Source organism: Rhododendron vialii, chromosome 12a (genome assembly GCF_030253575.1).
Source record: "Rhododendron vialii isolate Sample 1 chromosome 12a, ASM3025357v1".
In the NCBI taxonomy this organism is placed as follows: domain Eukaryota; kingdom Viridiplantae; phylum Streptophyta; class Magnoliopsida; order Ericales; family Ericaceae; genus Rhododendron; species Rhododendron vialii.
In genome coordinates this window covers 25,996,594-26,019,770 of record NC_080568.1, presented here as the reverse complement: position 1 = coordinate 26,019,770, position 23,177 = coordinate 25,996,594, and the positions used below count along the sequence as shown (strand labels likewise).

At 36.9% G+C, this 23,177-nt stretch overlaps 2 protein-coding genes across 2 annotated transcripts; both read left to right on the top strand.

The window, feature by feature from the left end:
• Window positions 1-5,574: 5,574 nt before the first annotated feature.
• LOC131310606 (uncharacterized) lies at window positions 5,575-11,924 on the top strand. The gene is made up of 6 exons (XM_058337719.1): window positions 5,575-6,038; window positions 6,450-6,698; window positions 7,378-7,539; window positions 10,564-10,662; window positions 10,772-10,921; window positions 11,451-11,924. Exons 1-6 carry the CDS (start codon window positions 5,718-5,720, stop codon window positions 11,583-11,585), a joined length of 1,116 nt encoding a protein of 371 aa, XP_058193702.1. The 5' UTR covers window positions 5,575-5,717; the 3' UTR covers window positions 11,586-11,924.
• A 10,536-nt stretch (window positions 11,925-22,460) lies between these two features.
• On the top strand, window positions 22,461-23,177 carry LOC131310605 (vacuolar iron transporter homolog 4-like). Its single transcript, XM_058337718.1, has one exon. The coding sequence runs from the start codon at window positions 22,503-22,505 to the stop codon at window positions 23,175-23,177; it is 675 nt and encodes a 224-aa protein (XP_058193701.1). The 5' UTR covers window positions 22,461-22,502.

Here is a 23,177-nt window from a genome sequence, read left to right as displayed (position 1 = left end):
ATCTATTTTGCCATTTTGGGCAAATTTAAAAAATTGCTTGCTATGATCTGATGATTATTGCTATTACTCGTTGATCATAGATAACTGCTTTGGTGCATGTATTAAGGGGGAGATTGGCATAACTCCTACTTGAATAAAAACTATCATTTTGTGTCATCATCAAAAAGGGGGAGATTGTTGAAAAATGTATGCATTATAATTTGTGAAAATTTATATGCATCTCTATTAATTATTTTGATGATTAATTCAATGATATTTTTATTCGGCAAATACAAAATTATCGAAAAGTCGATTCCCGAATTAAATATTTTCGTGACCTTGAAATATAGCATAAAGTCTCTTGGATTCATGATTTATATTTACAAAGACTTTATTGAGCTCAATACATGCTTTAACGGTTTATTTAGATGAAATTGTGAGCCACAGGTTGACGAACCGGCTGACAAGCCGGCTGTCTGAACAGAAAGCTGTGACAACCGGACGACCACCCGGATGACCACTCTATCAAACGGCTAGTTTCAAACGGCTAGTTTCCAACGGCTAGTTTCAAACGGCTAGTTTCCAACGGCTAGTTTCCAACGGCTAGTTCCAACGGCTAGTTTCCAACGGCTAGTTTCAAACGGCTAGTTTCCAACGGCTAGTTTCAAACGGCTAGTTTCCAACGGCTAGTTTCCAACGGCTAGGAAGAATATGGATGGCTATATAAGGCATCAAGAACTCATTAATGAGTACATACACAAGCTACAACATTCCATATTATTGCAAGAGCAAATTCTCAAAAGATCAAAGCCAAAAATTCTCATTGTTCTTCCACTTTCATATTATTCTTGAGAGAAAATTTGTACAAGTCGTGAGCGATAATTTTCATACCTTCTTCACATACTTGTATTTCCTAAGTGAGTGTTTGAGTCAAACACTTGAAAGCTTAGAAGACCAAATTCGGGTTGGAATTTGGGTGTTATTGTTTTTGAGAAGTTTTCGGAGAAAATTCTTGCGGTTGTGCTAGCTCCTCGGGAAAGCTAGAGGCATTCGGTTCTTGTAAGCACCCGCAAGACTTACAAGTTGTAATCTTTTAAAGATTAGTCTAACCTTCAAGTAATTGCTTGAGGAGAAGTGGAGTAGGGCCGGACCGTGGACAAATCCGGACCGAACCACTATAAACGGGTTCTATCTCTCTATCTCTCTATTTTGATTGCATACTTATTGTTTGCATATATTGTTAGAGATAAATTTTTATTGGTAATTATTACTAGCAATCCTATTCACCCCCCCTCTAGGTTGCATAATTTGGGTAACACAAACCTTAAAGGGCTCTTCTGGTTTTGCTAGTCGATCAGAGCAAAGTTTAGCGTCCAAGATAAATTGTATGTACTGTAAAATGGACTCAGCATTCATCAGACTCCAACTAATACCATTAGAGGGTGTCTTGTCATGCCCTCCTTGCAAAGAAAGATATGCGGAGGGCCTTATCTATAATTGGAATCTCGGACCATCGCGTTCCAACTTTTGGATGGTCCAAATCTATAATTGATCCGCTCGGTGCCATATCAGCTCAGCTGATCCTTCCAAAAGGGGTCCACATGATTGTCTCAAAGGAGACCACGTGTCTCAAGCGACTTACACACATTTTCTTTGGGCAACGTGTGTCCAATGCCTTCTATCGCCTACCTAAATTTTACCCAAACAATTCACCTTGTAGTGAGTCACAAAGTGCTAGCAAAAGAGACAAGGGTAAGATTGTCAAAACAAACAATTGTGCGTGGCACCATAAAAGTCAATGTGGCATTAGACCTACCCTTTGAAGACATTGAACTATATATTGCTAGGGGCACATCAGTTGTGTCACACTTTAACCACACCCCTCTCACATACAGATGGAGCCCGTTCCAGTAGGCCCCACCTGTATAGGAGAAAGTTGTGGCTGAGGTATGACACAACTGATGTGCCTCCAGCATTTTTGATATTCGTACCAAGAAGTTATGGTAGTACTTGAAATCTTGGTACAGATATCATTATTTTGTACAGGCAAGAACATAGCTTGTCATTATCATCAAGAAAATATTATTGAGGAGGACAATACAAAATGGTCCCAAAATTTTTCAGTAGGATGCTACAATTGAACACGAGATATTTAGTAGACATTATTTGCTATGAGAACGACATTTATAATATAAAAAGTAGCTCCCGAAGGTGAAATTTCTGTCACAGCCCTTGCATTCACACTTAAAAAGAAAGTACCCATCGAGCTATCGTAGTCGCTCTCCCCTTTTGGGTCAGGGTTGGGATATATATGGCAAAACCTGCCTCACCCTGCCCATTTGCCATGCCAAAACACACCTCGTGCAATTCTCTCTACGTGCTCTCCTGGCTTTCCGCGTACTTGTGTGTTAAGCTTGGGTTTTGGAAATAGTTTTGGCGTTCCAGTTTTGTAATAAAAGAAGTTTTAGAAAATAAAGATAATTTCAAACTCAAAAATCATGTGTTTACGCAAATAATTTTTCTAGCAATATAAATCTTATTTAATAGATCTCATTGAGATCTTTTAAACGATACAAAAAAAATTAAAAAAAAATTTTCATTTTCATTATATTTAACCTTGAAATTATCTTCTTTTTGAAAAAGAAGATTTAAAAAGAAAGCGGAACGTCACCTAAACCTTTAGAATTTCAATGATCCGTACGTCTCGATCCCCGAATCCTATTTTCATTCTACATTGATATTTGAATATGCATTAATTCATCTTCTAGCCTTGTGTGAATAGTTGAACATGCAATTCATCCTTTTAGCCTCATCTGAATAGTTTATTGGCAAGGGAAAAGAATTCCTTAAATCTATTCATCAACAATCATAGTTGCAAAAGATTTGCGTGACTATCAAGCTGCACTCCAAAGACAGTGTTATTACACGGCCGCAATTGACGGTACATGTAGTCTATCTATAAAGGAAACGGCTGTTCTGCTGCTGGGGTGGGGACGACTAACACCTTCCAATGATCCGATCGTTCACGTTATTGAGTTCGTTGATACTATAGTCATAGAAAAAAGCAAGTCAACGAGAGACTAAATAATATCTGATCGGATCCATTGTGCCCAAACCCATTTTACTTGTATATAAATGTGTTTCAATCGGGTGTTATTCAGTGTCCAATCGACTAGATTTTTTACGTGATTGTTGTACTCGATGAGCTCTGCAAAATGTGAACGAATTGGATTATTTCAATGAGTACGAAACAGGGTCGGAGTTGGCTAAGACTGCAAGGGGTGGAGTCCATAGTCCACAACCCAACGGCGAAAAAAAGCCATCTCCATCTGTAAAATAATCTAATCTCTAAAGTCTAAACATAAAAAGCCTCAAAGATACACGAATTGCAAAGCCAATGAGTCAAAATGACCCAAGCTGCCAAGCACTGTCGTTACAAAATTTTGATTCTCTTGCAGAGAGAGAGAGAGAGAGAGAGAGACAAAGGAACAAGACACCAGTTTCGTGTTTTCTGTTTTACCAAAACCGATAAAGTAATATGTAAAAGCTACCTAACGCTTTTTTTCAGCATCAGATACTGTTTTCTTTCTTTCTTTCCAAAAGCAAAAAAAGTGAACCGCGTCCCTTAAGTTAAATAACAGACGACTTGTTGAAATGTCGATAGTCCACCCAAAAAAACAAAACCAACAACGAGACAAAACAGACCCCATCCCAACCCTACAAGCAAACAAAAGTAAAGTTTGTCATCAATGTCGATCTGAAAAATGATGTGGTCTTAACTCTTTTCCACATTAGAACAAAGACCGGCATTTTCTAGGATTCGGGGACACTGTCGTTCCTGCCAAACACCTTTCCAAACGGGTGCAGGACATATTTAGACCATTTAAAAGTGTTTTCAGTGATCCAGATTAAAAAATATAGTCTTTCCTGGACGAGTTTATTTTTAATTCGGTCCATTGATTGTCGAGATAGACGGTCCAGATACGCTCGGTAGGACCAAGGCAACATACTCGGGTCCCATCTACTCTCCTTTTTAAGTCACAAAATTTGCATGCGTGCGTGTGTGAGCGGAAATATGAACATGAGCGTAAATGAGCCTTAAAACATTCCCTCAAACTATTAAAGTTCTTGAGTGCGAGCACAGTCCGAGAATTAAAAGCGGAAGAGTAGAACGTTTTGAAATATTACCAATTATGTGACTGAGCTCTCCCTTCTGGATCCGAGAATCCTGTAGGGTGGGCTGCCCTACAGGATTTTTGTACTGCTGTTGATCCGATTGTCCATTTCTACAATAGATGGTTCAAATTTTATTCTAAACAATGAACGGTCCAAATCAATAGAAAATTAGATTAAATCCGAATCATCCGTGCCAAAATGAACGGTCGGATCAGCCGCACTCTGTCAATTACTCTATCCTCTGAACCGGATTTTACTCTACCCTCTCTCTCTATTACTCCATTACCACATATTCCATTGTTCCCCGGATTGAGCTCCCATTAAAAGTCACAATTCTCCGCAATTTGGACCACTATGGGTTCATCAATCATGAGGGTCCAAAATAATGATTCAAATTATCTATCATAATAGTCTTGGCCAGTACTATAATCTTTCTGATAAACATTGATTTAGTCGATAATTATAAAAAAAAACAAAACAAAAAACAAATAATGGATGGCATTATTTTAAATGGTTAAAACCATATTCATCCTTCATTACATAAATGTATTCAACAAAATATTGATGTCCAATTAAGCTAGTTTCTTTATGATTGAACTTTTCTCTCAACATTACGAGATAAAATGTTTGAAGTATTATTTTCATTTTTGAACCAGCCCCAATAGTTAAAATTAAGGGCCCCTATTCAGTTATTTGGTATAGTACGTTAAGATATTTGTGAGCTAATTCCACAATGCACTATGTCAAAATTCATTCGGAAAAAAATAACTAGACTTTCCATATAATCTAAAATCTAAATATCACTTCTATTGAAACTTTTTGAATGCTGATGGTACTTTCACAGTTTCACTCGTAAAATCCATTTTACAAAAAATATATATTCATATTCTCCAAATACTTTTATTGGTTTTCATCCTAGTTTAAAAACCTGTATTTCACAATTACTGTATAATCTAGAATCAATTGATTGTCACACACTCAAATTGTTTCTGCTCTAAATTAGACTGGACACCGGAAAGCATAGTGATTCTATACCGAAAGTCTCTCTACCCGTGTAATCATATATTTTGAGTCGTTTGATTGCGTAAGAATTGTTGGTTTTTCAAGAATTTCCTGTGATCCAAACAGCATGCATTTCAGTACGTATTAAGAGCATCTCCAATTCAACACTTTCCAAATTTCTATTTGAGATAATCAAATTAATTTATTTTATTTGAAAAGTAGATTTAGAGGATTACACTCAATTTCTCAACTCAACACATATTTGGAGGAAATCTTCTATTTTTTCTTTCATCCTCTGTATTTAGAGGATCAAAGTTCATCCTCCCAAATAGAGGAGAGTTTTAAAGGATGAATTGGATAATATTTTTCCTCCAAATTAAAAAAATGAAGTATGGATTGGAGATGCTCTACTTGGACAGAATTGAGACACTAGTTATGCCCCCTTGCTAATTTGAATCCACAGGAATCCACAGTGTGTTGACGTCTTCTCTTCCCTGTTCCTCTATTCCTTCCAAAAGGCTCATATCTCTCTCTCTCTCTCTCTCTCTCTCTCTCTCATCATGCCTATACCTGTTTCATCACAAAGCTCAACAATAGCAGAACACCTGGGATACAGAAGACCAACAAGAAACCACCAAATCCCAGACCCAGATCTAGACCCCCAACAAATGCCTTCTTTAGTCCAATCCACCCGCTGCAAGTCCACCATTTCCTCTCTTCTCCTCTCCACTTTCACCCCAACCACCACCCCAACCACAACCACCAAGAACAAGACCACCCCATCTGGGTCTTCCTTCATGGGCCTCGGATGCGCCGCCGCGTCGGCCCAGGTGTCGGTGCCGTCGGTGATTCGGAGCTCGGCGAATTGGGAAGATAACCAGGTGAGCAAGGACGGAACCGAGGGGCGGATGAGTCCAAGCACCCTTTCAAATTTATGTTAGAATTTTAGTATCTGTTCTATCGATTCGCCCGCCTAACATCGTTTTGGACAGTCTTAACACTCTCCCAATAGGAGTTTTGGAAAAATAATGTTAATTTTAGCAATACTTTTTTTGGTACTATTTTTTGTTTTGAAATTGATAGCGGTGCACAAAATTGTATGCTGTTAATAATTATAGATGATCGTATCTTAGTAATTAAAGAGGTTGATCAACTTTATAGAACAATGTTTCTGGTGGTATTTTTGCAATTTTGTGTTGGCAAAATTAATATTGCCTTTTCCATTTTGTTTTTGTTCTTTAAAATTTTCGTCCACCCAATCTTGAAATCCTGCGTCCGTCATTCCTGATTAGGTGAGGAGGAAGAAGAAGAAACAAAAGAGGAAGAAAACTAGGAATCAAGATGTGGCAATGGGGAGTAGTAGTAATAACAACGCGTCAAGTTCGATCGCGGTTGTTGTTCCTGATGTTTGGTGCGGTCCTGGGATTGGGTTGACAGCTGATGCTGCCGCTGCCTCTGTTGATTGTGTTGTTTCAAGAACGAGAATGCCTGTCTCTGGAAGAACCAAAGTCGATACTGAAAACAAGGGGAATCAGAGGGAGGTAAAAAATTCTTCTTTTTCATCATTGCTTGCCTCTCTTCACAATTCTAGTGGATAATTGATAGTCATCTTTCCCTCGGAATTGGGTGTCACTGAGTTTATATAGAATCCTTCACTAATTATTCATTTAGAGCATCTCCAGCCCTTACTCGTATTTTTACTCAGATTTGAGCAGAAGTTCTTAGTAAAAGCTTCATTTGGTATGAAGCACTCCAATGGACAAACCCAAATCTAAGCACAAATTTGAGTGAAATCTTCATGAATGGCATGGTTGCAAAGTTGGGAGGGAAAAATAACTATACCAAATTTGAGTCTCTCTTGATTTGAGTAAACTAAATTTGGTATAGGTTTGAGTCAGGGGTGGAGTGCATATTTTGCTGTTTAGTGACCAGTTTCCACGTGAGGGTTTTTCCCAAAATTTGGAGATCAAACTAGGGTTTGTGTTGTTCCCAATTTGGATCCTAGGCTGAAAAGTTTGTTGTGGACATCAATATCTAGGATTTTTAGGGTTTAGTTCAGAAAATTTGCCTGTCACTTGTTGTATTGCTCTTTCATTTTCAGTAGATACATGAAATCTGGTATTCACCAGCAATGCAGCTCTAGACCCTGGTTCATTATGCTTGTATGCAGAGAAGAATATGCATTGGCTTAAACTGCTTTACTTGTATTGTGTTTTGCAGCGAAGTTCATGTCCTGCAAGGAGAATGGTGAGACCTGAACCTATGCTGTCTCTGGATTCTGAGTATGCCTTTGGTATGCGACATTCGGGATTAGATGTATTCGGAGCAAGGAATCCGTATCATCATCATGTTCGACATCGTTCTCCTGATAACCTTGAGGAGGTTTGTCCATACGTATCTTTCGTGTGTGTGTGCGCGCACCCGAGCTAATTTAGAACTATTACTGATCTAATTTATTTTCATGATGGTATCTTTAGGATGCTTCTTTTACCTAAATTTGTTTAGATATCCAATAGTGCTGGTCATCTAATATCTGTGGGGTAAATTAGAGGCTAAATGTTCCTGGAATGTTTCTAACTTGAATATGTCTTGTTAAAATTTCTTAGCATGTAAATTCAGCACTTCTGATTTGTCCTTTTGTTTTGCGTTGAGTTAGAATCAGTTTTTGATTCTTTCAGAACTGAACAAAACATGACAAAGAGTAGAGCTCTTTCAAGGTGATAAATCTTCTAGAGGATCAATCTATTGCTTATTTATTTTGGGAAGAGGGATATTTTCAGTTTTAATGTATAATCTCTAGAGTTCGAGTCAGTAGCTTTACCATTTGTTGTATGTGTATTTATTTAATTTTTGTTTTGCTGCAATCCCATTTCATATATCAAAACTTGTGTCATTTCTATGCTAAATGGAAAGAGGAGATTTAGGCCAAAGATATGTTTCTTTAGGTATAGGTAAGTTTGCTAAGCAAATAGTGAAATACTTGTTTTGATCAGCATGAAGAACTAGCTCATGTGGATTATTTTACCAATACTTCATCACATTGACTGCCATCCATTTCAACAATTTCCATTGAAGTGCCTTTTTTGGTGCATTTGTATGAATAATTCTGAGTTCAGCAAATTGTTTGATATCTATGGAATTTCTAAGTCAAAGGTAGCCTTACGACTTGATATTGCTTAGGAGCTTCTATTTCAACAGTTGCTTATTCATCTTGAATAAAACATGCACGAAAGGAGATTAAATTGAATTGCTCCTGTTGACAAGCATGTGTTGAGGTTAATGTAGATTCGGTGGAATCATCCTGATTTGATTTAGTTTGTTGGGGTTAAGTCTCATTATCACAGTTGAAGAGCCTAATGTTAGATACCGCTTCTCTCATATTATAAACATTTTTAATCTTACCCCATCAGGGATCTTTTGCTTGTTTTTACGTCTGAATCGTTCATGTGATACAATGTCTATATGCCATAAAAAGTTGAACAAATGTGTTCCTGAGTCAAGTGGAGAATGGAATAACTCGTAACTAACTGGAGGCTAGATGCTTAACACATTTTAGGTGACGATTATTTCTTTCAGTTTGTAATTCACGTAAAAGAATAGCAGAAAGAAACACCTGTTGAGAGAGTGCTATTTATGTGGTGGGGGGGACATTGGGACAACTCTGTATTAGAAGGTTGTTGCATGTATAATGGGATTTCCATCAGTTTTGGCATTCTCTGTAGCATATTGCAAGGGATTGTAGAAATGTGTAAAGTATTCATGGAGATATTGTGACATAGTTGGGATTGGATGTTGTTCTTGCAACTGAAGGGATATGAATGGGGAGTCTGTTTGCATTATAAATGGTATTTGTGGGTATCCAGCAGGTCGCCACCACGTGGCACGTCCCCAAGGCGAATTCATACCATATCACCAGTCGCCCATCATAAACCTCATCTTTCAAGGAGAGACCTCTTAATGAGTGACTGGGCTCCTCACCTCTGCTATGTATTCTGTAATAGGCCCTGCCTACCACCTAGAGAGCCACCTCCTATGGTGTTGTCTGAGCTCCACGAGCTCACAACAAATCATGAAAGGTGACTCCAACAGCACTAGGTCAGGAACACGGCTTGTGTTGTTTGCTCAGGACCAAAAGAGGCATGGGGTTTAGGGGCTAGAGCCAAGGGTTTGTCAAGGATGTTGAGCCTGCCCTTTGTGAACTCTATGTTGACCGGCCATAGAGAGGGGGCGCCGACCAAGGGGTCTGAAATCTTGAAAAACTGATACGCCTGACAGCTTCCTGATACATCACCACACAAATTAGGTCTGATGCTAGGACTTGCAGAGGAGGTTCTATTAACTCCGACTTGCTGAGCCAACGAGGGGCTACCTGTCCTCAGGTGAGCTGGACCCCTCCAAACCTTGTAGACAACAGGAGGTCAAAATATACAAAGAGTAAATTTCAACTACACTACACCAGTCTCTGGTTGACCACTCTCCCCTGCCATCTCCTTCTCTCTAAAGCAGCCAGGAGCTCATCTGGTGGTCTCGAGCTGTTGTATTATCGGCCATATTCTTGGAAGGCCACGTCAAGTACACTTCCAATACTACTAACCACATTATGACATGCTTTGCATAACCGAAGGAGAATTGTTACCTCGTTTTGAGATGAACTGATGGAAGCAACTGACTTCATCAAGTATTTAAACTCAACCATTTCAAGATTTGCATGAAATGTGAACTGAATCCCAACGAGCCTTGTAAGTCCATTTCAGAAACCTAGCCAAGTGGACAACTAATGCTGTTGGTGAGGGTGTAGAACCACTTTGGAAGTGTAGATGCCTCTATGTTAGAAAAGTATCCATTGGATTGTTAAACAATAGTGGCAATTTGTACATTGTCCTTTTCTTCTTTACTTCATTTTAGACTTGTATTTGGTCAGGCTGATGTAGTTTACTGTGATCTTGTGGAGCTATGAAAGGGTAAGAGTTTGGAAATACCTAATTGAGAGTGATCCTTGGCGGTGAGCTCTCTTTTTCAAGAGATAAGCAAGCAAAATCCATCGCGAGGCACCAGGGCAACCTCGGGTTGTAGGAGATGGAAGTTCCTCTGGAGTATCTTGTGGGGGAGGACTTCTGGAAACCGGCACCTACAAAATGCATTGATTTCAGCTACGGTCCACTTTCAAAATGTGTCACTTCTTTTACTTTTCTCTAATGGGCGGACCTAGTTCGTATTTATGGGACTTAATCATAAGACTGAGAAATTTATTTTTTCCTTTTTTTCAGGATCTTGTTAGAATTTCTTGATGTACATGGGGAAAAATTAGGACAGTAACTGGGGAAAGCCTCTATATTTGGTTGGCGACTGCTAATTGTCTTATAAAGAATTTTACACATGTCTCCTAACAATTTTAGCTCCCACCAGATCTTGATGCTTCAAAATAGTATGATGTTCGGAGGAAGATCTGATGGATTTGATCGATTCAGGGACTGGAGAATTGATGTCGATAGCATGTCATATGAGGTGTGTCAGTTTTCTCAACGACACTTCTTCTTCTTCTTTTTTAATTTAGCTCAAAAAACCTTTTAAGTGTATCTCTCATTCAAATCTCTTGATTCTGTGGTGGAAACAGGAATTGCTTGAGCTTAGTGAGAGAATTGGGAATGTGAATACTGGACTGAAAGAAGATGAGATAGTCCACTGCCTAAGGAAAGCCAAGCATATGGACAATTTGTTTTCTCCTTTACCCAAAGAAATGGAACAGAAGTGCAGCATTTGCCAGGTTGGTTCATCAGTAGTTTTTATTGCTACATTATTTTCTGAGCTTTCTTTGTCGAAGCATGATCTATCTTTTCTTTATGCTTTCTGAAGAACTTTTGTTTATGCTGCAAACAAAGTTGATTTTTCTCATTGACATGCATTGAACATTTTCATTTCCTAATTGACCAAATCAAAATATTAGCGGAAAAATTGGATTCCAATGTCACATGACTCACACCAAAAGGCATGAGAACATATTCAAACTGCATCAAAACCAGAACGAAACCAAACGGGAAATGTTGCATCTATACTTTTGATTTCACTAAGTTGTTTGTGGCGTCATTGACTGTTTGAATTATAGAAGATCCCTTGTGCAAGTCGCATGCGTTTGTAAATTTATTTCTGTTTATATGCTGCTCAACGGTGTTGAGTTTGAAATACATTTTCTTGGTGTTTTTTTCTCACTTTTGTTTCGGAAATGGAACAACACGGAAATAAAATTTTGATCCTTGAGTTTATGTATGAATGTTTTTTCTATTTTATCCTTGTAGGAGGACTACCAAGCAAACGAGGAGACAGGGAAGCTTGAATGTGGACATTTCTACCATATTCAATGCATAAAGCAGTGGCTCGTGCGGAAAAATATGTGCCCTATCTGCAAAACAGTTGTAGCAACTAATCAATGAGACGTTTCATTCTTCTCCGGCATCCCTGGTTATATTTGGATTGGAGCGTCTCAGTTCTGTCTAGTGTATAGTTTTGATCTCTTGCACAAGCAAGGTTTCATTATTTGGTGTGGTGATTGGTCCTTTTCCATTCATTGAATTTACCATTCCAGGATTTTGCGATTCCAAGCCCGAGTTTCTGTCATTTGTCCCTACTTTTCCCGACGTTCAATGTGTAACTTTGCACCCTTCAGTATCATTTTCTTTTGCTTATATGTTGAAATGATTTTGTACTGGTTTTGGATCTATTCTGCTGTATTTCTCTCTCTAGTTTAATTCAATTGATAGATAAGGATTCTGGATCTAAGGCTTTTTAGGTAGGCCTGCCTTAAAAGTTTCTGAAGTAAACATGGATATACTTTCAAGCTACTCATTCTAATACTGTACGCGAAATGGATACAGAATTCTCACATTGGAAACTTCCGAGTTCAAACAAGTGCTAACATTGAAGGCCCAGGTGATCCAATAGTCAATGCCCCAAACGACGATACGGGTCATTTGGCCTGTAGCTTCACGGGCGGGCTGAGGTGTCTGATTGGATCGTACAAGGTCATGTGTAGGCTGTAGCTTAGAGCATCTTCCACCCATACTCTATATCTCTATTTGAGAGTATCAAAGTATTCCAACCCATCTTCTCAACCCTCCTCCATTTGAGAGTATTGGATTTTGATCCTCTATATTTAGAGGGTAAGAGAAAATATAAAGGATCATCTCTATAACACTATTTACCTCTTTAAAAGACAATTTTTTCCTTATAAGCTTTTTTTACTAAATTTTTACACCAACCATATCCTTATGAGAGTATAAAAACAGGTTTTTTTTTCGTAAAGTGATTTTAGAAGGAAAAATAGAGGGTTTGTGGTTGGAGTAAATAGGAATAGTGATTTCCTCTAAAATCACTTTATGAATAAAATAGAGTATTTTGATACTCTCAAATAGAGTATTGGATTGGAGATGCTCTTAGGCGGAGACATGAGAGTGCCAAGTAGATTGGTTTGGCCACATGGCTCATGTACCGCCAAACGTGGCACTTGACAATCCTCATGACGTCAAACTAAGAAACGATTATTCGTGACGTCATTGGAGACATGAGCTATCTTGGAGGCAAAAGCAGGTAACTCTTATATAAAGTAGAGGAATCAACTCTAAGGCCATCCACAGTGGTATAATTAAAAATGGATAACCAAAAGTTGGCACATCAACTTTTGATTATTCACTTAAGAAGTTGTAAAGCTTAACAATGGTCACTTCTAGTCCATAACCAAAATAAGGAGTCCACTACAATTTCACTTTTCTCCATTTACGATTTTTTTGGGCAAAAATATATCGATTCCCTCTTTTAATTTTAGAAAAAAATCGATAACTTTATTCCCTCCTATTATGTTTTTTTTTTTTTTTGGGGGGGGGGGGGGAATAGAAACGGGAAAGAAGAGTGAAATACCTTAATCCGGCGACGATGGGTTGATCAATTGTAGATAATCAAGAAATATGAGCTTCACTTTTGGAGGGAAAAAAAGATAAATAGTTTGTGGGTGAAGTGAAGAAGATATAGAGTAGACGAAGAAGAAGAATAAAATACCAGTTGAAACACGCGTGTATACAAATTTTGGAACTAGTTAACTTATGTGATGTGAGGTCCACAAATTTTGATTAATGAAAAAGGTTGTTAGTTTTGGTTATCCAAAACTCAAAATTTGATTATTTCTAAAGATGTTGCTAAGTTTGATTATACTATTGTGAACCATTTTTTGTATCAATATTATTAACTTTAAAAATAATTGACTTTTGATTATACTATCGTGGATGGCCTAAGAAGGTCATTTTTACTCATTCAAGCTCTGTACTTCCCTTCTGAACTGGGACTTAGCCAATCAGAGTGCCTTACGAGTCTCTGGCTAGTCAGATACTAACGTGATGCTTTGTCTTGTAAAGTTAGGTTGGGAAGGAGGACCGCAATCCATATCCGACTCTAGAGATCCAGAGATTGAATGCCACCCCACAATACCAGGGATTAGCTCCATCCCACCCGCAATAGAAGCGTAACAAAAATAAACACGCACAAAACACACAATATTTATTTGGTTCGGCCTTAATGACTACTTTACAGAAGAGAGAGATTCCACTATATGACAAATATGAGATTACAATGTGAGATGAAAAATCATCCTCGAGCTCCGAACACCATGGCTCTAGACAATATTTTTTACTCACCCTCACATCTCTATTTTCCTTCACATCTACTACTATCCTCTTACTTCACGGCCGGTGTACCCGGCAACCCCCAAAGGGACTGCCCACTCACCTTTTTTTTCCTTTAACTCACGTGGTGCACACTTCACAAACCCCATTTCTCACCTATTTCACGAGGAGATTTCAGTTGTCTCGTTCTTAAAACGGCAACCAGAGGCTGTGACTAGATTACTGATATGTATCATTTTTTTTTTCAATCGGTAGGATAGATTATTACATCATATATGAAGTATAAAGTACAAATTACGGAACACTACATCCATTGTGTGAGAGTCCACGAGATAATCAAGTCTAATAACTGAACCAACGAGATAAATAAGCCTATCAAAAGGACCACAACCACCATAAGCCCAACTCAACTACAAGCCCCATTAAGGGGAGAAATAACCCCATCAAATACAAAAGAAGCAACACTCACACGCAGATGGAAAAACTCGAACTCCTAACCTCTTAATGAGATGCAAGAGTCCTCGAACTAGCCCCAATTGGTTTGTATCATGGGTTTGAGTTTTGTTAGCTGTATACAATATATATTTAAATTAGGAAGGGAATATATTTAGGTAGGTAGTTTATGAATCTGTATATTTGATTTATGTGTATTTTCCTATTTCAAGATTTTGTTTCCTTGGTTGATACTTGATAAGTAGTTTGTATGACTTAATTGTCATTCACCACACCAATTGCTTAACGAAAAAATATATATCCCTTGAAATTCCATAAGTGCAAGGCAATTGTTTTCAAGTTCCACGAGTTCAAGCAAAAATGCAAATTCATGAGCAAAACAAGAGCTAATTTAGAAGACGAGCAAACAAAAATTATACATCAATAACTGTTTCCAGTTCCACGTTTTCATCAATTCACGAGCAACTCACATAACAAACACAAGCTAATTTTAGAAAAGCCATTAACAAATGATAATTAAAAAGAAAATAGCCGTGTATGAGAATGGAGTTCTCCTCCCTTTGACCAAGAAAGTAGGGCCAAAAAATTCAGTCCGATTCGGTTTAGTTTTTGTAGTATGTTCGGTTCAGTTTCATATTTTTATTACACATGATTACACTATTTCTTTTTCTTTTTTGCTCCACACAATAAATAGCTACAAGTGTTCCAAAGAATAAAAACAAGTAGTTAGAGGACAGGAAAATTATAGACTGAAGTCAATTGCCAAAGTAAAACTCAAATATTGGGCAAATTTATCGACACTAGCTAGAGTCTGGGCACATGCGATGCGTGTGCAAGTTAAATTTTAACAAAATTTAATTAAATAATAAATGGGAAGCATTTTGCCATTTTCGCCAAATTTTGACTTGCACACGCATCGCGTGTGCCTCGGCCTCACCACTATCTGAAAATTAAAAAGAAAAGTGATGAAATAGATCGAGTATCAAACCAAGCCAAGCTTTGTACGCTTTTTCTCTCTGTTGAAGAAGCTCTAAAGCTTCTTATGGGTGCAAGAAAATAAAAAGGAATGATAAAATAATCCTATGGATTTCAAGGGGCATTTTTGTAAAGCAAGTGATGTAGTAGAGGATAATTATGTCATGCAATGAATGAGTTTTGACATAAACAAAAGTGGTTTTGGCATTATCAGCACCCATAAATTAACCTCCAATAGAAGAAAATCAATCCGAATTCATTCAACATGTATCAGAGTGGGTTAAGAAACCCTATTTTCCTAGCTCATCACTCTCGTTTTTTCACATCTCTCTTGATAAATTCAACTAATTCTTTTTCTTGGCATCAAGAAATCTCCTGGATCATTGGTAAAAAAAATTTATTTGAAAACACTGGTGAAATATTTGAAATGCTTTTTACAGTAACCTTTTTCTTGATGAATGTTTAATTTAAATTCTTTTTTTTATGAACAATCAGCAAAAGCTCGTAAAGATTAAAATAAGAAGATATAACTAAGTTATGCCAAAACTTAACCTTAGTTCCCTTGGATATTTTTTATTAGGAGGGTATGCCCTTTCTCAATACTTGTATTCTTTTCTTGTTTCCCTAACGTTAAGAATTCTATAAACAGATGGGTTGCCGCAATGGTAACACTTAGCAATTAGCTTAGGGACCCCCTTTTTTTTACCAATCAAAAAATGCAGATAATATATATAAGAAAATATTACAATTAAAGGGGACACTATAGGTCCGAAATTACAGAGAAAACAAAAAGCGAAATACAACAAAACAAAACAAACTAAAAGCCTCTTGGAGCCAAGACGCCGGAATCGGACTCGTCAATCACACTCATGAAGGAGGGTTGGAGTGGCCAAGACTGGAGTAGTCAGGTATTGACACAGAGCAGACTCTCCTAGATGGACCCACTGTACCATCTTGAGCTAATTCCCGCCGCAAACTGAAGCCGCTGCAGATGCCGCCACCGTCTCTGTTGAACTGGTTCCAAGAAGCCCTTGACTTTAAAAATGATGGGGAGAGTGGAAGGACTCATGTCCTTTAAAAGAGAGTTTCAACCATCTCACAGCCATGGAGGTAGGAGAGCAGAGCAGAGGCAAGGAGAGAAGAGAGGGAATCTGGGCAGAAAGGGATTGAGGGGGAGGAAGAAGGAAGAGAAAAAAAAAGGGGAAGAAAGAAGTGGGGAAGAAGGGGAATGGGGGGCGGCTGGGGGTGAGGAGAGGTAGCCCTCACCCAGAGACTCTCTCTCCCTCTCTCGCTTTCTTTCTACGCTATTCTTTGAAAGGTATTAGCTAGGGACCTTCAAATGGTGTTGGTCTGAAGTTAGCCTTTCAACCGCGTGTTATCATTTCTTGTGTTGGCTTTTACCCCGATTTTAATTGATGCCTCGCTAGTGAACAATGATATTGATTTTCCGAATTAGTCAATCTATTGGGACGAATATTAGTTGTCTGTTCGATTTACCAACGATCGATGATGTGATCTAGATTCGCGGTGAACCCTCTGTATCTAATTTTGTCATGTTTATGTTTACTTTCGGCTATATAATTAATGATTCAATAGCTGAAAATGAACGAGAAAACCGATACTACGATTTAAAGCGCATAGAGCGGATTTGAGCTCAGGGTCAACATAAAATCTCGGAAAGATTTGGGAAGACAGGTCTGATTGACCTTTGAATATGTTTCAAGGTTGGGGTTTTGTTTAGTAGAATTTTGAAAATTAAAAACTCAAATCTGAATTTATTTCTTGGGTTTATATAATTTGGATGGGAGTCATGTAACTGCTGAAATAAAATATATATACTCATTAATCCAGCGATGTCACATACTGACCAGTCCACCTTTGAAAATAGTGACATCAACCTTATACGAAATTAGATCACTTTTATATATATATTAGTAGTACTAATTTTTATCAGTTTACCAATCTTAAGATCTCAATTAAGTTATTTTGATTGGTAAGGTTTCTTTTTTAACACATGAACGAAAGTACTCTAGTTTCTCATGATTGGACTAAGGCATTGTTTGGCTAAATAATCTATTCTGAATTATTTTTTGTCCTTATTTGATTTTTTATTTTTTGCATTTGTTAGTTTTTTTTATTTTTATGTGAATTATTGCTTCGTCATAACAAAAAAAATCTAAAAAGCAAAAAATTATGATCGAAACTCTTTTTTTTTAATAAAGACAAAAATAAGCTAATAAGCCAACTCTTTCTTACTAGCCAACAACAAATGCCACTTTTTTTCGTCTTTATTCAAAAAAAATTGCGTCAGGTGTTGGTCATTAATTTTAATGTGTAGTTTACGTCTGTTTTGAGTCTCCTTGACTTAGGGGTGTTTTCACTAACAAAAAACACTAAAAACTTAACACATTTTACCATCTTGTTTCCACTAACAAAAAACTTTCAGCATTTTACTATATCGTTTCTACTAACAAAAAAATTGTCAACAAAAACTCTTTTCGTTATAGTAATTCTACTCACAAACTCATCAACAACTTATTCACTACCGGAAACAACTTGACATTTCTCAACAACTTATTCACTACAGGAAACACTTAATAACTTCTCAACCACAAATAAAAATCTACAAATTTTTCACTACCGGAAACACCCCTAAATAATGGATGTGGTCTAGTTAGCTATTTCGGCTTTGTTGTTCTGAATTTTCAAAGCACCGAAAAAATAATAATAATGAGGGTATATTTTTAATTTATTTTGATTTTGTCCGTTCAGATTCTGACTAATATGTCCTTGGCGACGTGGTTTGTGTCATAGAGTATATATTTTTTCACCAAACAATTTTCATTTATGATATAAATACATAACCAATGCATTGCCAACCTCTCTGGGTTTCTTTATTTTTGGGCATGTAGCATTTTTATGAGAAAAAAATGACACGGTCACCACGGTCACATCTCTGGAAGAAAGATATGGTGCTCTGTTATCACCTCCATAATACTGTAGTAAAAGATTCATGTGGGGCCGGGCGGCGACGGACTCACGAATTTGACTTTGGGGTGTTTGGATGACCACTTTTTACATTTTCAAATTCTCATTTTTGGGTTTTGAGTGTTTGGCAGGAAAGGAGAAAATGGGTTTTGGGTAAAATAGATTTTTTGATTTCTTGTTTCTAAAATAAAAGACGGAATCTGATAATAGGAGCTTTTTCAATTCCCATTTTCCCATTTTGGAATCTAGCCATGCCAAAAAGACAACCATATCCTCTGCCTTTTGGATAATCTCCACTTTGCCTTCGGTTTTCAAGGACCCGGGGACTAAAAAGGGCAACGTTTTGGTTAAAAAAAAAAACTTTACCATCAATTTGCAATCCTATGGAGCAGAAACGTGATTATGAGAGCCATAGAGACAAAATTTGATTATGTCTCTTTAGAATAATAAGATCTTCACACTCGTTCAAACGGATTAAAAATTGGAGTACTTAATTTTTTAATTATATTTTTTAATATATAAACAGTCTCAAAAAATTAAGTGCTCAAATTTTCACTCCGTTTGAATCGGTGAAAATATCTTGTTTATTCTGATCGTATTATTCTAAAGCGTCGTAATTCATTTTTATCTCTAGGCTCTCATATTAAGTATATGTTTTTTATTTAAGACTCTGTAGAGAAAAATGTGATTATGAGAGTCTTATAAATAAAAATTAATTATGACCATTTAAAATAATATGATAAGAATAACAAGATCTTTGCACTGATTCAAACGGAGTGAAAATTTGAGCACTTAATTTTTTTAGACCGTTTATATATTAAAAAATATGGTTAAAAAATTAAATACTCCAATTTTTAATCCGTTTGAACGGGTGTGAAGATCTTATTATTTTGATCATATTATTCTAAAGAGACATAATCAAATTTTGTCTCTAAAACTCTCATAATCATATTTCTGCTCTATAGGATTGCAAATTGATGGTAAGGATTTTTTTTAAAACCAAAACGTTGTCATTTTTAGTCATGGTAGGGGTTGTTGTGCCATGGAGGCAGCAAAGCCCTAGGTCCGTTTTGGAACGTTATCTCTCAACTGATTTTCCTTCACCTCCCACCAGTTCTTCACATAATAGCAAACAATAATTGAAATAAAAAATATATAATTAAAAAAAGGGGGACACTTTTAGGTCATGTACATCCAATTTCAGAAGTAAATTTAAAAAATTGATTAAAACATTATTTATATACATTATACACTATTATTAATAATCGGGGGCAATATATATAGTAAAAAATTAATCCATAATTCATTTTCATTCCATATCTTCCAAACACTACTCTTACTGCAAAATGCATTCTGCACATATCATCCAAACACTCTTCCAAATACAAAATATATTCTGATCATAATCCCAAAAGCCAAAAAGCCAAAAAGTTGAAAATGAAAAGTCAAAAAGTTGGCTCCCAAACACCCCTAGTGGGGTACGTAACTCTATTGATTGAGAAGTTTTAGAAATAAAGGATAAAAAAAAACATTATAGAAATAAAATGGGGGAATTACATTTCAGAGGCCGGTGGGGCAATTATTTCTCAACTCATGGACACGTTTTTGGGTAATTACTCTAGGAATGAAAAGGAGAACAAATAATTTCTAAGACATGAAAACAGAAAGCTAAATGACTTAAGATACCCCCTTCCAAATCAGACGCAAAGCTCTGCTGCCATGGAGGGCACAGCAGCCACACCCAGCATGTGGTTGTATTATTCTTACTTTGTGTTTTTTTTCCTGACGCCCCACCCCGACCCCACAACCCCATTTTCACATTTAACCTCCCTCCTCTTTTCAGTTTGATTGTTTTTTTTTTCCTCTTTATTTCCTTTTCTTTCTTTCCAATTTGAATATTCTTCTTTTTTTCGTTTTTTTTCTCTTTATTTCCTTTTTTCTCTTTCTATCCGACTATTTTTTTTTTCCTTTTTTGTCCTTTACAAATTAAAAAATATAGTTACAAAAATAAGTATTTCAATTTTCAATCTGTTTGAACCGGTGCAAAGATATTATTTTTTTATCATTTTATCCTAAATGGTCGTAATAAAATTTTCACTCTAAGGCCTTTCAATGTGCACCCTAAAAGAACTCTACAATTAAATAAGGAATCTTAGGGTGTTCGTTGAAAGGCCTTAAAGTCAAAAATTTACTACGACCATTTAGGATGAAATGGTCAGAAAAATAATATCTTTGTACCAGTTCAAACGGATTGAAATTTGAAATATTTTTTTTATACCATTTATATATTAAAAATATATTTAAAAATTATGTATTTCAATTTTTTAGTTAAAAAATATAGTTGAAACACAAAGTCCTCCTTTTATAGCCTCCAGAAATAACATTTTTGGCACACGAATCAACACTCTAAGCATGAGATGTAAGTATTGCCTCTAATGAATCCGACTGTTTTTTTTTCTCCTTTTTTTCCTATATACATATTAAAAAATATAGTTAAAAAATAAGTATTTCAATTTTCAATCCGTTTGAGCTGGTGCAAAGATGTTATGAAAATAAGATGCACCTTGTATCAAGATATCAAGATGTGTTAATTTAAGTTGTCCCATGTATGAATCTAAGTTATCCCGTATATGAACCTAAGTTGTCCTCTAAGTTGCCCTGTGTATGAATCTAAATTGCCCCATGTATGAATCTAAGTTGCTCCGTGTATGAACTTAAATTGCCCTCTAAGTTGCCTCGTGTATGAACCTAAGTTGTCTTCTAAGTTGCCTCGTGTATGAATCTAAATTGCCCTATGTATGAATCTAAGTTGTCCCGTGTATAAGCTTAAGTTGCTCCATGTATGAATTTAAATTGCTCTATGTATGAACCTAAGTTGCCTATGTATGAACCTAAATTGTCCTCTAAGTTGCCCCGTGTATGAATCTAAATTGCCCCATGTATGAATCTAAGTTGCCTTTTAAGTTGCCCCGCGTATGAATCTAAATTGCCCAATGTATGAACCTAAGTTGCCCTCTAAGTTACCCCGTGTATAAACCTAAGTTGCCATGTGTATGAATTTAAATTGCCCCGTGTATGAACCTAAGTTGCCCCTGATTCATGACAGAAGGGAGGGGTATTTTTGTCTTCAATTTCATGTCTTGGGAATTATTGTTTTTCTTCCCATGATTGAGCAATTCCAAAAACATGCTCTATGAGTTGGGCATTTTTTGCCCCACTCTCCACTGAAATGCAATTCCCCCAAATAAAATTGGTCGAGGCATGAAATGACGGATACCTATTTATCTTCAAGTTGTATATACGAAAGCAAAATACTGTAATATACCCTCCGTCTCATTTTGTTTGTTATTTTTCGTTTTTCGTGTCATTCTTTAAATGCTTAAATCTCTCAAGCCTCGTTTTTACTAATAAAAAATACTAAAAACTTAACGCATTTTATCATTTCATTTTCACTAACAAAAAAAGTTTCATCATTTTACCATCTCGTTTCCACTAAAAAAAAAAATTTATCAGCAATTTTTTCTCAATAACTTTTTCACTCACATACCCATCAACAGTTTATTCACTACCATAAATAACTTAACATTTCTCAACAATTTATTCACTCTTATTTACTACCGAAAATACCTAACAACTTTTCAACCACAAATAAAAATTTATAAATTTTTTCACTACCGGTCTATAATGTTTTCCATAATTTTAAGAATTTCGTATAATATCACTAATTGAGAACTATCAAACAAGATCCATATTGCATATTTTTTGAAATTTATATTGGAAGATATAAGATATTGAAAACTGGCACGAATATAGAAAAAAATTACAAAGAAAATGAGACGGAGGAAATAGCATTTATAAAACTTGCTTATCAGAACCATAAGATAATTTATCCATCAATAGCACTTCCGCTCTCTTATACAAGAGAAAATCTTATTTACAGAGCAATTGTAAATAAATGTTTACGGAGCTCAATTTCGGTCATCTAAAATTTCGGATTTTAAAAAAATTATTTGCGCGAATAGTTTTTTTAAAATCCGGACCATTAATTATCGAAACGGATGACTGAAATTGCACGACTCCGTAAATAGACTGTTTGCAACTGCTCCGGAAATAAGTTTCCCTCCCTATACATACCCCTTATTGAAGCTTGTGTCCTCCACAATCCTTTGCTAGCTATGATATAATAACACAAAGCATACCTATATCAGCTACTCCATATTTCCACCTCAAAATAATATTCTCCTTCTTCCTTAATTTTCCTCCATGGAAGCATCTATTGAGCAAACAAAACCCTCCATTCCTGCTGACGTCGACGTCGAGCTACAACACATCGAAGAGCTCAAAGTTGATCAGGTGATCGACAACTACTGCAGTACTAGATCCCAGTGGCTCAGAGCTGCTGTTTTGGGCGCAAACGACGGCTTGCTCTCAACTGCATCGTTAATGGTCGGAGTCGGAGCTATCAGGAAAGACGTCAAGACCATGGTACTAACCGGGATTGCCGGACTTGTTGCCGGAGCTTGTAGCATGGCCATCGGAGAGTTCGTCTCTGTGTATTCCCAATACGATATAGGAATGGCTCAGATCGAAAGAGAGAGTAGTATTGAGGTCGTTAGAGAGGTGATTCGGGAGAACGAAATCGAGGAGAGGAAGGGTAAGTTGCCGAACCCGTTCCAGGCGGCAACAGCCTCCGCCTTGTCATTTTCCGTTGGGGCATTTGTGCCGCTGCTAGCAGCGGGATTTATCAGTGATTATAAGGTGAGGTTGGGGGTGGTGGTGGCGGCTGTGAGCTTGGCGTTGCTAGGTTTTGGAGGGTTGAGCGCGGTGTTGGGGAGGGCGCCGGTGGTGAAGCCTTCGCTTAGGGTTTTGGTTGGAGGGTGGTTAGCTATGGGGGTCACTTTTGGCTTAACCAAGTTGATTACTTCTTTTGGAATTTAA

Bases quoted from the DNA above. Each gene is read 5' to 3' on its own strand.
- LOC131310605 (XM_058337718.1), top strand. From the start codon at position 22,503: ATGGAAGCATCTATTGAGCAAACAAAACCCTCCATTCCTGCTGACGTC.
- LOC131310606 (XM_058337719.1), top strand. From the start codon at position 5,718: ATGCCTATACCTGTTTCATCACAAAGCTCAACAATAGCAGAACACCTG. The intron at 7,540-10,563 runs GTTTGTCCATAC...AGCTCCCACCAG, and splicing joins CTCCTGATAACCTTGAGGAG to ATCTTGATGCTTCAAAATAG. The intron at 10,663-10,771 runs GTGTGTCAGTTT...TGGTGGAAACAG, and splicing joins TCGATAGCATGTCATATGAG to GAATTGCTTGAGCTTAGTGA.